General features: G+C 35.9%; 1 protein-coding gene across 1 annotated transcript; it reads left to right on the top strand.

The window, feature by feature from the left end:
* The first annotated feature begins 8530 nt into the window (after positions 1-8530).
* On the top strand, positions 8531-11019 carry LOC135706613 (uncharacterized). The gene is made up of 7 exons (XM_065228260.1): positions 8531-8619; positions 8676-8877; positions 9071-9277; positions 9454-9854; positions 9928-10105; positions 10607-10800; positions 10978-11019. The coding sequence occupies exons 2-7, from the start codon at positions 8718-8720 to the stop codon at positions 11017-11019; spliced, it is 1182 nt and encodes a 393-aa protein (XP_065084332.1). The 5' UTR covers positions 8531-8619; positions 8676-8717.
* The last annotated feature ends 3038 nt before the right edge of the window (positions 11020-14057 follow it).

The raw sequence follows: 14057 nt of genomic DNA, 5'->3' as shown, positions 1-14057 counted from the left end.
TCTCCTTGCAATCCCACCACAGAACAGTTAAACTTGCTGAAGCCATAGGCAAACAAACGTAACTCTTTGAATAATTGACACCTCCCGAATTATCTAAATAAAAAATATAAAATATTTGCTAAACATGTTTCAATTAGTTTCTTATAAGAAACTAATTGAAAAATAAACATGTTTCAGCTATACAGCAAAAAAATAGTTGTTGAATATTATATCGAAACTGCTACAACCAGATCATTCCATTAGTTGTTTAATATTACATTAGACGATGTACACAGGTTTTGCGAACAAATTTACATCCATGGATGTAATATTGTATCTACTTTTTGAGATCACATCAACATCAATATTTCAGTGCCAACATTTCAAAGGGGCGTAATTGCATTTGTAAACAATGGCTTTAGCCATAGATTTCTCGCAAATAAAAGCTCACTCATGAAAAATAATAACACCACCAGGTAAAGGAATGTTTCCTCTACCAGCTAGCATTGTAATTTTGGAGAGGTAAGATATCATTCTCGAGAAATTGACGGCTAAAGTCATTGTTTACAAAAGCAATTACGCCCCTTTGAAATGTTGACACTGATTTGATAGATCAGCCTCAATTACGTTGATCTATGGTACTTTTTTTTTGCTGTGTAGTGAACGTCTAAACGCTATTTCAAAACTACCCAAATTTGGGTAGAATCCACCCAGATTGGTTCAAACTGAATCTACCCAAAAATGGGTAAAACTTTGTTGGGAGTGAAAAGTGGACAAATGAACAACATTGACATGAATCCTATCAAGGTGACTACATAGGTGTTCTAATGTGTCAAGTTCATGATTCAGCCATGTTGGATTTTTGTATGGGACAGCGATCGAGTTTGTTTACAATTTGCTCTAAAACCGCACTCCCCCCCAGCCCCCTCCCCGAAATCTCCTCGCCCATATAAGGTGATCCAAGAGACGTTTCACAGTGGAACTGACAGCTATAAATCTAGAGTGTGTGAGTGATCTGGTGTTAATGGTGCTGTAATGTAAGCATAAACAAAGCAGAAATTTATATGAGAATAAACTGCCAGTTCTACCATAGAGGTAACTCTAAGACCACTGGGTCCCGAAGAAAATCATTATTATTTTTGGCTCACTCAGTACCAGAACAACGGTCCCAAGCAGTCCCAAGCTATTTCACTCACCCCTGCATGCACGGCAAGAAAAAAATACTCAAAATTAAGTTAAAAAAAACTCAACGTTGGGTTCTATCATTTGAGGTCCGCCGTTGAGTAAATCAGAAAAGCGGCGTTGGTTAAAATTTACTCAACTATTGAGTAATAATAAATAACTCAAACATAAGTTTATTTTAATTGAGGTTGCTCTTATGCGACTTTAACCATTTCATTTTCACAAGCGTTGATAGACGAGTGGTCAAAACACGGGCCCCGTAATCTCAACGTCCATGGTTCGGTTCCAGCCTGCTCCGTTTTATTATTTTTTTGTCAACTTCAGGATTACTCAAAATTGAGTTTTCTTATTTAACTTAATTTTACCTAGCCCCACGGAAGCCACGTGATGAGTGAAAGGAACTCAATTTTGGGTACTTTTTTCTTACCGTGTGTTCTGCATGAATCCACACACCCCTGATGTTATCTGTCAAACTTTCATAGCGAATCAAAACAAACATAGTGTAGTAATAGAATTTCAACTAGAATAGGGTACGTTAATCGTTTGCTTGGGACCAATAGGCTAGTCAAGTAGTGAGCCAATTTAAAATCGTTAGTTTCGTATTGATTGTTGGTTCTACTGTGATCTGTCAAAAGTTCTTGGTAATCAAAAAGTCAGCTGATCACAACTGTCTCGTGGCTGGACAGTCTTATAGTGACAAAGCTGTATTACCACGTGCTGTCAAATCAGCCTACTGATCATTCTTGTATGAAACTGGTTCCAAACGTAAACAAACGCTGTAGGTTTCTTATGGCTTGTTTACGTTTGGAACCAGTTATGCGAGGTAGGCGACGATTGTTCGTATTTGACAGCCACCTCCCCCCCTTGGTATATACCCACCATGAGTCCGATCGACGTTGTTCATTTGTCAACTTGTCACTCCCAATACAATTTACCCATTTTTGGGTAGGTTCAGTTTTGACGGATCTGGGTGGATTCTACCCAAATATGGATAGTTTTGTAATAGCGTGTATAGTGTACGATGATCATGAATGAGATTTTACGTCTTTTTGTCTATGCTGAAATTGTTCTCACCGACAAACCGACATGAAATTTAAACTTAACTCTTGATATAAAATCCATAAAGGTCGATTCAAATGTTCAGTGGTCCAATCGGTCAAAACCATAAATTTTTTATCTAGATCTAGATTGTCCAGAATATAGATTAGTGACGTTTAACGCACACACACACACACACACCTTGACGCACATTAGCGGCTACATCGCCATGTAAAGTTGTTTATTATGTTCCTCTGACTAACCTAAAAATGTATGAAATTAGATCTGTCAAAATGAGTTGACAGCGATTTGTTATGTATTTTCCTCGGATTTTCCCTAACACGCGCTCACATATCGCACCAATTCAACCGGACGTGACACGAACCAACTCATAAATTATATACACGTGTTCGTGGCAATGATAAACATTTTCCGCGAAAATTTTTCATGTTGGTTTGTCGGTGTTGTCCCTTTGATATCGAAAAATAGGCACTCCTAAAAACAATAATAGAAAATGTAATGCTCTGTGTATTCTGAATAAAAAACCGCAACATTTACATTCAGTGTTTAAAATAAAAGCTTCAAGATTAAACAAATTTTACTCATAAAAATCTATAAAAATTACTAAGTCACATTTGTCACTAATTTATTTATTTTTCCCAGATGATACAAAGTTTCATCACAAAAGTCCTAAGATTGAATTCAATCAAACGTGCTTTTCGTCACGTTACAAATTAACCGAATAATAGGTCGTTTCCCGTACTTACATTTATACTCTTACCGCAAGTTCTGGATCAACAATAGAAAATGGCCCATCAGCATTTGTAAACAAACCGTTCCAAAGCCCTTTACTCACAAAGCGAAGACCACCCACGCAAACCAACACCATCATCTGATAGGGGATAGGGGAAACTTCTACCTACATGATGAAGGTGTTGGTTTGTGTGAGCGGCCTTCGGTTTGTGAGGCATGGGCTTTGGAATGGTTTGTTTACAAATGCTGATAAGCCCTTTTCTATTGTTGATCCAGAGTTGTGCAGCTTGCTATAAGTTACCCGTCAAAAAACGAACCATTGAGATACAATTAAATGTATTGTAACCATAAAATAGCATTTATTGTACTTAAAATAAATCGTACTGTCCACCACGGTAAAATAATCATATAATTTATTGTTTCCACAATAGAATCTATAGTAAATGGGGAAATTCGCAATAGGACAAGGGGGTTGTTATGTATCTTGACCGTACAAAAAATCACTTTTTCTTTAACAAACTTGAGCCATTTACCATTAATTTTATTGGTTTTCTAATGTTGAAATTTCATACTTTATATGGAACGTATTGTTGATCTATTGTTATACAATATACAATATTTTAAATTTACATTTTAAAATTTTATGATATACATACATTAAGATCTTTATAATAGAGATTTTTAGCCGAAGGCTAGTTCATCTCTAACACAGTAAGATCGATTTTTGGCAATAGATTGTGTTGTGTTTGTATTTTATTTTATGGTAATTGTATGGCTTCCGGGTATGCCGCGGATACACTTGTACACACAAAAAACAAAAATTGTATCTTTAAAAATTTTAACATTTCAATTTAAAAGTTTCTCGAATTTGGTAGTTTCAACTACGAATATTTTCAAAATGAATTGTTCTTCTTTGGGTTGAAAGTTTTTCTTTCACTATCGACATGTTATTTTAAAAGTTCATACTTTTAAAACAAAAATAATACAACTGTCAGAATCACCTCTTGAAAAGCTCATTGTCATGGTCCAAAAACCAATAGGGCATATAGTATGAGAATCAAACCGCAGAAAATCAATCGTGCATCGTGCAGTTCCGGGAACCGATTCCGGTACTGGAGACAATGAGAAAGAGTAAAGTTTTTGCAGAAGGTAAGATTGCAACTACTGTCTAGATATTTCGAGAGTGGTTTCGAAAAACTAAATGATTATTTTCCAGATCGCCAGCATATTTGGACGTCAGAGCACACTGCAGAGATTTTCGGTGGCTACCAATAGAGTTTGCAATGTATCGCTGGAGGGATTACAAATTCCGTTCATTTCTATAGGATACTGGTAAGATTTAGTCGCACCAGGTGTCGCTGCTTATCGTCAGCCAACAGTGTAAATAAGATGCACTTTCGTTCGACCAAGTCCACTGCATGTTGGAGCCCCGCGTCTGCGAGAAAACCTTCACCAAAGCCATCCGCCAAACAAAACATCCCTGATATTAACAACCGTGATGTGAATGAAAAATCTAGTGAAAAATAAAATATATGTATATTAACAAAATATTTAAATAAATATAAATATTGGTTATGTTTCCTTTCATAAAAGCAATTAAATTAAAAATAATTCGTATTTGAGATGAAAACTTATACTAATTGCTGTGAAATAACCTTCTTTTGAAACAAAACTTTTCCAACGTCAATCTAAAAGTATTTGGTTTTTAGTTTGACAGTTCTACAATTCGATTTGAAAGTTTAAACTTTTAAAATTAATAATATGCTAAACTTTTGTTTTGACAGTTGGCTGACTTTCATTTTGAAAGTTAGATACTTTCTACCAAAAAGAACCAATACATACTTTTAATTCTATCAACGGTTTTTTTTTATTTTATCAATGATTATTTTTTGTGTGTATGACAAACTTTGAGCATGAGTATTATTTGCATTAATATTATTAGAACAAGGGGCTTCATTGCGGAAGCTAAAGCGAAGCATTTTTTGTAGAAACGCTTGCATGAAAAAGCTTGTCTTTTCGAGATCCAAAATGAGGCTCTCTACCCACTTAATCACGACCTCGTTGATGAATGCCGATCAGCTCTCGGATCAGCTATTCTAGTTAAACAGATTATCCAACATATCAATATGTACTATTAAATTTCCTACCGAAAAATAACCCTAGTTTGAGTTTTTCTGGTATAACTCACGAGTTGGGTGCTAGGGGAAGGACAGCTCCAAGTATCAACATTAATACGATGAAACCTCTGTTGATGTGTTTCATGAAAGAGAAAACTATCAAATTCGAGCGCTCTTTCGCTCATCCGTTTCACCGAAGCTTGAAAGGAAGACCAATGGAGCGACGGGAGAAAGAGAGACAAGCGATTGAACATTTGTTTGTGCACGCCGACTGAGGTTCTAGCACAAACGAAGTGACAGACGGAGCGGCTCAAAAACTTTGGTGACTAACCTGCTATTTCAATTTTTCAGTGTACCACATGGCAACACCACTACTACTAGATTGTATCACATGGCAACACTACTACTGGATTGTACCAGCATTTTCACCAAATGTATTAGAATGTTTTGGTTCTATCTCTTTCACTCTACTCAAAACTGAAATGCATAAAAAAAATGACAAAATGATACACTCTTTGCACACTATCAAAGAATAATTGTACACAAAATCAACTTTGTTGAAATGAAAACAAAAAAAACTAACCCATCTGGTGTATGATGGCACAACCTTCCGAGAAAATTCTATTACAGTGAACCACATTATTTTAATGGATTTCTTCGCCAGTTAGTCGTCTGTCACTTCGTTTGTGGGTCTATAATGCTGCGAAGCTGTTCGACTTCAACAGAAAAAGAAAGCCAGCAGTCTTTTTGTCGCATCGATTGAAGCTGATATTGTGACGCCCTGCTGACAGGTTTTGTTTTGTTTTTTACTATTTTTGGTTTTAAGTGTACATTTAACATTCGTTTAATCAAAAATGGATTTCACACGAGATTCAAGTCATGCCTTGATGATCTTGTTGGCCACCGCCACGAAATGCGCTCCTTGTTCTCAAAAGTTCGGCATTTTTTGGTAGCTGATCTCACTGCGCATAATATCATAGAGGTAACTCATAATATGTCGTACTTCCATAGAGGTAACTCTAAGACCAGAAGGTCCTGAAGAAACGTGCTCATCTTTTTAGCTCAGCTCTGGTAGTATCTTCGGTCCCAAGCTAATCGATTCACCCCTCTAAACATATATATAGGAAAATCCACTATCCCCTCATTTTATCTGTCAAACTATTCATAGTGAATCAAAACCAGCGCTGCCATTTATACAGATTTATCTGTATTATACAGATTTTTTAATCTTAATACAGACCCGATACAGAATACAGATTTATCACAGATTTTTAAATTACAATACAGATTTATACAGATTTTTATAAAATGCTTGAGAAAAAAAAAATCTTTATCAAAATAAGTTGTCAAGCAGTTCTCACTAATATATTGATATATATGATATTATATATTGATATTCTTCGCATATCTTTTAGCTCTTATTTTTGTTCTGTTAGCCATCAACTCCATCAAAATGAAATCAATTTGAGTTATCAGGAATAATGAAAACAACATAATTCTTGTTTTCATGTTGTTCTCACCCTCTGCTCGGGAACCTATCAAATTTCCATTGACAATTAATCATGTTATGGTGTTTTTGACAGCATTCACAACCAGAGGACCAACCGCTTTTGGATGCATATGGAGCTGGTAGTAAACGATTTGAGATTGTATGGGGATTTACACTATTAATTGAATATTTCCAATATAATCATGTATGTTAAATACAAGAAAAGTGCCCGAGCACATTAAAATGGTACAAATACAAGTACTCGTAAACATTTTACTTGCATTGAAAATGTATTTCGATTATCCATACTGCAAAAATGATTTTACCAGCACTAGCGGGGCGACATCTCTCGACTTTTCGGTGTGACTACCACACAAATGATGTAATTAATTGTATTCATCTATATTAAAAATATCAAATAGTAATGAACTCGTGCACTTTTTTGCATTTAAAACTGCTTATCAGGAAGATAATGAATAGAAACTAAAATCTCCATACATTTTTAAACGGCTTCATATCACTCTAATAAATAAGTACGGACGATATCACAAATGGCGCAATTATATCCCGTATGGTTAGTCGAGGTTAGTACGATAGCCCGAATAGGTGGTTAAGCACTTTTTATGGTTATTTTGTATGCACTGTAGTTGTAAAACAACAAAACATGATTAATTAAGAAAAAAATCGTCAATACAGAAAATACAGATTTTTTAATAGAGTGGATACAGATTTTTTATAAAACCACCTTGCAGCACTGATCAAAACAAACATTGTTTAGTACTAGAATTTCGACTAGAATGGGGTACGTTAATCGACCTTGCTTGGGACCAATAGAGTTCTCCAGATGCACAAAAGTGTGCGTGAGACCGCGCGCTACCTTTTTAAGTAGTTGTGATATCGCGATACCTTTTTGTTTCTTCTTCTTCTTTATTTTTATGTATGGATGTTGGATTTTAGTGTTCGTGAAATTGCGCTTGGAGATCTCTATAGGCTAGTCGAGAGGCTAGTCAAGTAGTGAGGAAATTTAAAATCGATAGTTTCGTACTGATAGATTCAACTACAAACCTCAGCCGACAGAACCCAATATTGAGTTTATTAAAACTTAATTTTGGGTACTTTTCTCCAACCGTGCGTATAGAGTACACGGTTAGAAAAAAGTTCCCAAAATTAAGTTCTTTTCACTCATCTTGCCACTATATTAAGTTCTTTTCACTCATCTCGGCACTATAGTACAGGAACCAAAAAGTAGGTAAAACGAGTCAAAATAAATTTCATTTACTTGTGTGCAATTCGTATGGAATTTTCCACTGGCTTTTTAACCAAAAGTAAGTTAGTTGAACCCAAAAGTAGGTAAATATGATTATATTCAACGTTGGGTTCCCACACTTTACTACCCCTGTTGGGTGGTTTTGCTCCTCCGTTTTTGAAAACATTAGAAGGAGAAAAGGAGACAAACTAGTCGAAAATAGCTGGGACGGGACTTGACAATCGGGTAGCGATTTCGAGCCAATTTGCTGTCAAATCCGAGCCAGTTGCTGATTGGTCGATTTGACAGTAGCAATCGTCTGATAAAAAGAACATAGGGATCATATCAATCTGCCTGGCAGTGATGCCGGAATCATTGTTGACGTCAATGGCGTTGTTAATTGTTTATATTTGCGAAAGGAAAGTTGGAAAATAGGGTCCAGGGCGTGCTTTAAGAGATGGATATTCTTGTTTGTTTATGGTTGTTTTTATTGTGTTAAACAAAAATGATGTACAAGGTGTTAAGCTGCGGTACACACAAAACAAAAAGATTGTGTCCTTGAAAATATTGAACTTTTCTTTTAAAAGTTCGCTTAAATTTGGTAAATCAAGATGAAAAATCTTATTCCTAGAATATATCATTTAAATCAAAAGTGAAATCTGGTTGATTTCCATTTAAAATTAAAAGTGTAAACTTTTAAAATTAGAATAGGTTGACTTTCAGTGTGGCATTGATGCCAATTCCATGCGTCAGTCTTTTACCATCCATTCTGCATGCACTGTTCTGGATTTCACATAACAACACAAACACGCGAGGTGTGAAGATTCCGAAAAAAAAAATTGTTGAAATATAATAAATTACATTTCCGCAGCATCTGAGCTAAATAGTTAAGGTAAGTGTGGAAGCAGTGGAAATGCGTAGAGAACCAGAGTTCGTAAATGTATACGAGAGCGACCGGGAGAGCGGGACTGATTCCTCTTCCGAGGAAGCGCAGGACGAAGACGAGAAGCAGGAAGAGCAACCTTCAGTTTCGGCGGCTGGTACTGTCGGAAGAGGAACGGATTGTAATGCAGGTAATTTTTATCATACTCCTACATATTTTCGTGTTATTAGGTTTTGGATTTTTTAAGGTTATGTTCTCTGCAATGAGATAATGAATAAACTTCGGATCTACGCTTGGCTCATATTATTTATTTACGGGTTTATATTATTGCAATAAAACTGTTGCCATTAACTTATTTTTTTATCGTTTCTTTCATTATTTAGAACACATAAACGAAACATGCGAAGTCGAAGAGGTGCTTCCGAAAAAAGTGAACCAGAATATTAGGTGTTCTTCAGACCTTCCGGAGCATTCCGAATCGAGTGGGACTTACGACGGTGGCTCGGCTAGTAGCTGCTCTCCAAGCTCCCCTCTTAAAGAGCAGCTTGACGAATGGAAACTGAGCAACAGCATTTATGTGCTATTGAAAGGTACGTTAATTGTTGTTTTTCTGAAGTGTATGTTGGCACAGAGGAATACTCTATAATCCACGTCCACGCAAACCAACATCGGAATTTCTAACGATATTTAATTTTTAATTTTAATTGATCAATCTTTCCCACGGTCTTTCCTAATATCTGTTTTTTACTTAAATTCGTTATTTCAGAAAAAGGACTAGAGTATGAAGACCTGAAACAAGTTTCAATAGCAGATGTAAATGAACTGTTTGAACCCTGTCGAACGGGAGAGAAGTTCCGACTACTGAACAAACTACGTAATTGGCCCTCATCTGCACAGTACCAGCCTGCTAAAGAAATTTGCTCTAAACTTAACTTCGCCAAGTCACAGGTTCAAGCGCAAGACCTCGACAGATTATTAAACGTTAACGAGAAAGGAAAAATAATAATGCGATATTACAGTAAATACCAAACTGTAAACAAAGTGATGCAAAAAGAACTCAGTCAGATTATAGTCGACTCGTATATCGCACAAGGGAAAAATTTCCCAGTCGCTGATATGGACAAATTCGCAGAACTTATCGTTGCTAAACTTGGCTCTGAAAGAAAAGTACTCTGCTAGTTTTGTTATAGACAATTTCCATTATGATTCGTTCTAATTTTGCACTTTTTAATTTTTTCAGGAAACTTATCTGTGTCCGCGTGATAAATCTATCGGAAAGATAAATCCGTCAGGTCTGTTGTATCATCAGTACTATAACTCAAGTGACCGGAAAGCTCTCCAGTCACCACGCAAGAAGAAAGTGAAACTGCAAAACTCCAACGAAAGTGACGTATCCAATCAAAAGTACGGCCCTGAAGGTAAATATATCGACAGTGAGCATGCATAAGGGCGTAAACGCGATGATCGATTTTCTCTTTTGTTAATAACTCGCTAGATTTAACGTTTCTCGGTACGTTTGCTGTTGCTTTTGATAGGCAATACAACCTGTTACAACTGTGCCTTAAACAAGTTCTAGAAAATTGTTTCGCTTAGCTCTTTGATCGATTCTCTTCATCGACTTTCTCTTTTGACAACCACTGCTATTCAAACAGATTTCAAGCTATTTTTACCACATGGTTTGATAAAGGAGGTTCTTATCTATCGTTCAAAACGTCAAATACAACAGGGAATGGCTTTGCAACTGAGTTAATAACGAAAGAGAAAGTCGATGAAGAGAATCGGTCAATGCAGATAGGATATTTTGAAATGTTTATCAAGAGTTGAAAATTGTTACACTTTGTTGTGATTTTGGGACAGATATGTTTAAGAACGACAGTATACTATTTAGTTTTTTTTATTATTTAATTTGTTTTATTTAGATTTAGTTTCGCTGAAGGAAGATCAGGCATGGCTACAAAATAATAACACACCTTTAGCCGATGTCAAGGAGAAGTGGAAGAAAACTTATCCGTTTCGGTTGCAGATGATCAAGGAAATCCCTAAAGCACAGAATAAAATTTCTAAGTTACTGGAATCTTGGCCACGTTTTGGAGACTCGGAAGGTCCTGTCTATGTAAGTAGAACAATATTTTCAAGTTAGAAATGTATAGAGAACCAATCAACCGAGGGGGGGCGACACCTCTAAATCTCAATTCTAGATGCTCAAAAAATATCACACTAGCGAATCAATCTTCGGCAAATCTTCTTTCATTTCTCGCATCTATTTGCATTGCGCGTAATCTTTTTGCAGAAAATCTTCAGAAGCGATATAAACTTTATTTCTATCTATTAAGCGTGCGCGCACATAACAAAAGACAATATTTTCTGCATCGCAGGTAGAGTCGCCCCCCTCGCAACCAACAGTATGTTTTTTGTGTTCTTCGTACTCCATGTTCTCCTAGTTCAAACTATTGTGAACTTCTGTTTGATAATAGTTTACTTATTACCATATTTATTAGACCGGTGCAAATTTTCACGACAAAGCTTAAATTGGTCCTCTTTTTGCCCCTGATGAACTTCTTTTCAGTTTGCTATTTTTAGTTGCATCATAAGCTGACTCAACAATTTTTAGATTATATGTATGGAAAAATATATGAAAACACACTGCTTCTAATTCAATCATATATATTAATTATTCATTAAATGCTGCCACAACCACAAAAGAAGCAATCTATAGTTCACAATGTGAGGAACAACTTTCTCGAAGGCAGGAAATCTATTCGACTAAACAGAAAAAAAAGTTATTGTTCAGTGCAAGAGGTTTTTTGTTGATATTGTTATTCCGCAGCAAATAGAAACAAAACCGTCAAACTTTTACCCGCTAAGTGGAATCGATTTCCCCCGTCAGCAGCAAGGTAGTTCCTCACATTGTAGGTTTAAAAAGGTTTCAATGTGGTTTTTGTAGAATTGAATGAATAATTTATATACATTGCGCATTTCACACCAAATTGGACTAATAAGCGCGTTTTCACTTATTAAAAAGTGTGATAAAATTGCAAGTTTACGTCTAATGGTCGTGGTGTCTTCGGTGCACTTATTCCTTATGATGCAAGCAATAAGTGCTCCGAAGACATCAACACGATTTGACGGAAACGCGCACTTTTATCACACTTTTTGCATTTTTAGGACAGTCCAGTTTCAGCTGCAATCAGCAATATATGGTTGAATGAGAACCAGTGTTTTTTTATATATGTATTTACATATACAAACTGTAAACAGTTTCAGCCAGCTGCTTGCACAACCAAATAATTTCAAACTAAAAAGGGGGCCAAAATGGAACCGCTTAAGATTTGTCGTAGGAAAATGAAAAAAAAATTACACCGGTTTATCATAACTAATATACTCTGTAAATGTTATTATCGTGTATTTAAGTGAATATTAATAAAAAAAATCTACCGGTTTTATATTTGTCTATCTATAGATTGATATCGACTATGAGTTTCTAAATCCAGGTAATGGAAATAAATTGCTTTTGTTGTGGACTTCATTTGCTGATAAATTTTACCGTCATGCATCGACCGTTGTAATCCGAGACGCACCATGTTTGGAAATTGTTCAAAAACTCAAGCAGCCGGATATCTCCCAATGTAATAATAATTTTCATCCAACAATACATCATTATTTCATCAATGTTACTTTTTTTAGGTTCTCGGAACTTCCTGCTGTACAAGCTCTTCCCATGTATAGTCAAACCCAAACGCGTGGGACATAAAGTATTGCCAACAATTATCCAAGCGCAACAGGACTCCGTGATTCATTGTATAACTGCTAACGATATTGGCCCTGCAATTGAAGAACTAAAAGGCCATAAGGATACGTTTCAACCAAAAATTATTGTCGTTGGGCCGGAAGACACTAACCTTTGTCAGTTTTACGTTGTGAAGGACAATATTTTCTGGAAAACATGCTCTTTCTTGAAGTGCATTGATCTGGTGGTGAAAAGCTGCCTAGTGTTTGGACTGGACTTTTCTCCATATAATGAGCTGTTTTGGGTATTCGTCCGAACACACTTTCTGAAAGAAGAGAAAGTGAAACACTCCAAATCCAGCGCCATCATCAACCTCGAGCACATCTTACAGCAATGATATGCTTTATTTGCAACTCAAGTTTCAGCGAGGCAGCGATCCTGATCAAACATCTGAAGAAAATTCATGGTACACCGAGCTGTTTTACATATAAGTGCGTTCATTGTAATCCTAATCTTAAATTTCAAAATATCTATTGTTACCAAAGACATCTTAAGTTAAAGCATGAAGCTAAAAAACCAGAACAAGAGACAAATCCAGACTTTCATGGAGAATCTAGCTTTAGGCCCACAGAAAAACAAGCCGCAGAAAGTCACGAAAGTACAGAAGAGACAAATGTAGGCGTTCATGTAGAATCTAACTGTAGATCTGCAAATAAACTTGTAGAAGAGGATGAATCTGTTACAAAAACTAGAGATGACATGCTAAATAATGTGAGGGAATCGTTTTTTTCATTTACCCTTGGACTTCATAACAACAGTAATTTAACTAGAAAAAATGTGATTGATATACAAACCGATGTGACCAGTAAAATAATACGACCAATGCTACAAACAATATCAGATGCTACACTACTTCACATACCAGATGAGAGCAAAAAAATCGAAATTCAATCTCTATATGATAGTTTATCCAATCCATTTGATTTCATTGCAACTGAGCATCGCATGTTTTCTCAATTGATAAAGAATGATTTGTTCAAGCCACCAAAAATGTACACAATTGGAAATGAACTTGTGGAAATGGTGATGCATGGAGAACCCACAATAGATTTAGAGCAAGTTAGAGGATGCATCCTGCCGATTAAATTCCAGATAAAAAAGTATTTTGAGACGGGGACTATTTTTACAGAAACAATACAACACATGGAAAACCTCGAAAAGTCAGATACAATAGATAATTTCATAAATGGCACTTTGTGGAAAGAAGTTAAGCTAGGTTATTTAAATCGTATCGTTATTCCGTACTTTTTGTATTCTGATGATGCCGAAATATGTGATCCTTTAGGATCAAATGCTGGGACTCACAAAATTTGTGGCTTCTACTATCAGTTCCCCACTATTCCAACTCATCATCTGTCCAGATTGGAGAATGTATTCGTAGCAGCTTTTATAAATTCGAATGATTTTGCTGGATATGGCGTAGAAAAGTCAATTAAACCGCTTGTTGATGTTCTAGTTTCACTTGAAAATGAAGGCATAGATGTTCAAGTTGGAGGCAAAACTCATCGGGTGTATTTCGTATTAGGCGCTTTATTGGGTGATAATCTTGGCTTAAATATGCTCATCGACTTTACAACATCTTT

Source organism: Ochlerotatus camptorhynchus, unplaced genomic scaffold (assembly GCF_037179485.1).
Source record: "Ochlerotatus camptorhynchus isolate MF236.1 unplaced genomic scaffold, CSIRO-AGI_Acam_v1.1 ptg000284l, whole genome shotgun sequence".
NCBI classification, from domain to species: domain Eukaryota; kingdom Metazoa; phylum Arthropoda; class Insecta; order Diptera; family Culicidae; genus Ochlerotatus; species Ochlerotatus camptorhynchus.
Note: the sequence above shows the minus strand (reverse complement) of the source record. Positions and strands in the feature narration are given on the sequence as shown.

Excerpts from the sequence above, each read along its gene's own strand:
- LOC135706613 (XM_065228260.1), top strand. The coding sequence starts at position 8,718 with ATGCGTAGAGAACCAGAGTTCGTAAATGTATACGAGAGCGACCGGGAG. Across the intron at positions 9,855-9,927 it reads AACTTGGCTCTGAAAGAAAA|GAAACTTATCTGTGTCCGCG; the intron begins GTACTCTGCTAG and ends TAATTTTTTCAG. Across the intron at positions 10,106-10,606 it reads TCAAAAGTACGGCCCTGAAG|ATTTAGTTTCGCTGAAGGAA; the intron begins GTAAATATATCG and ends TGTTTTATTTAG.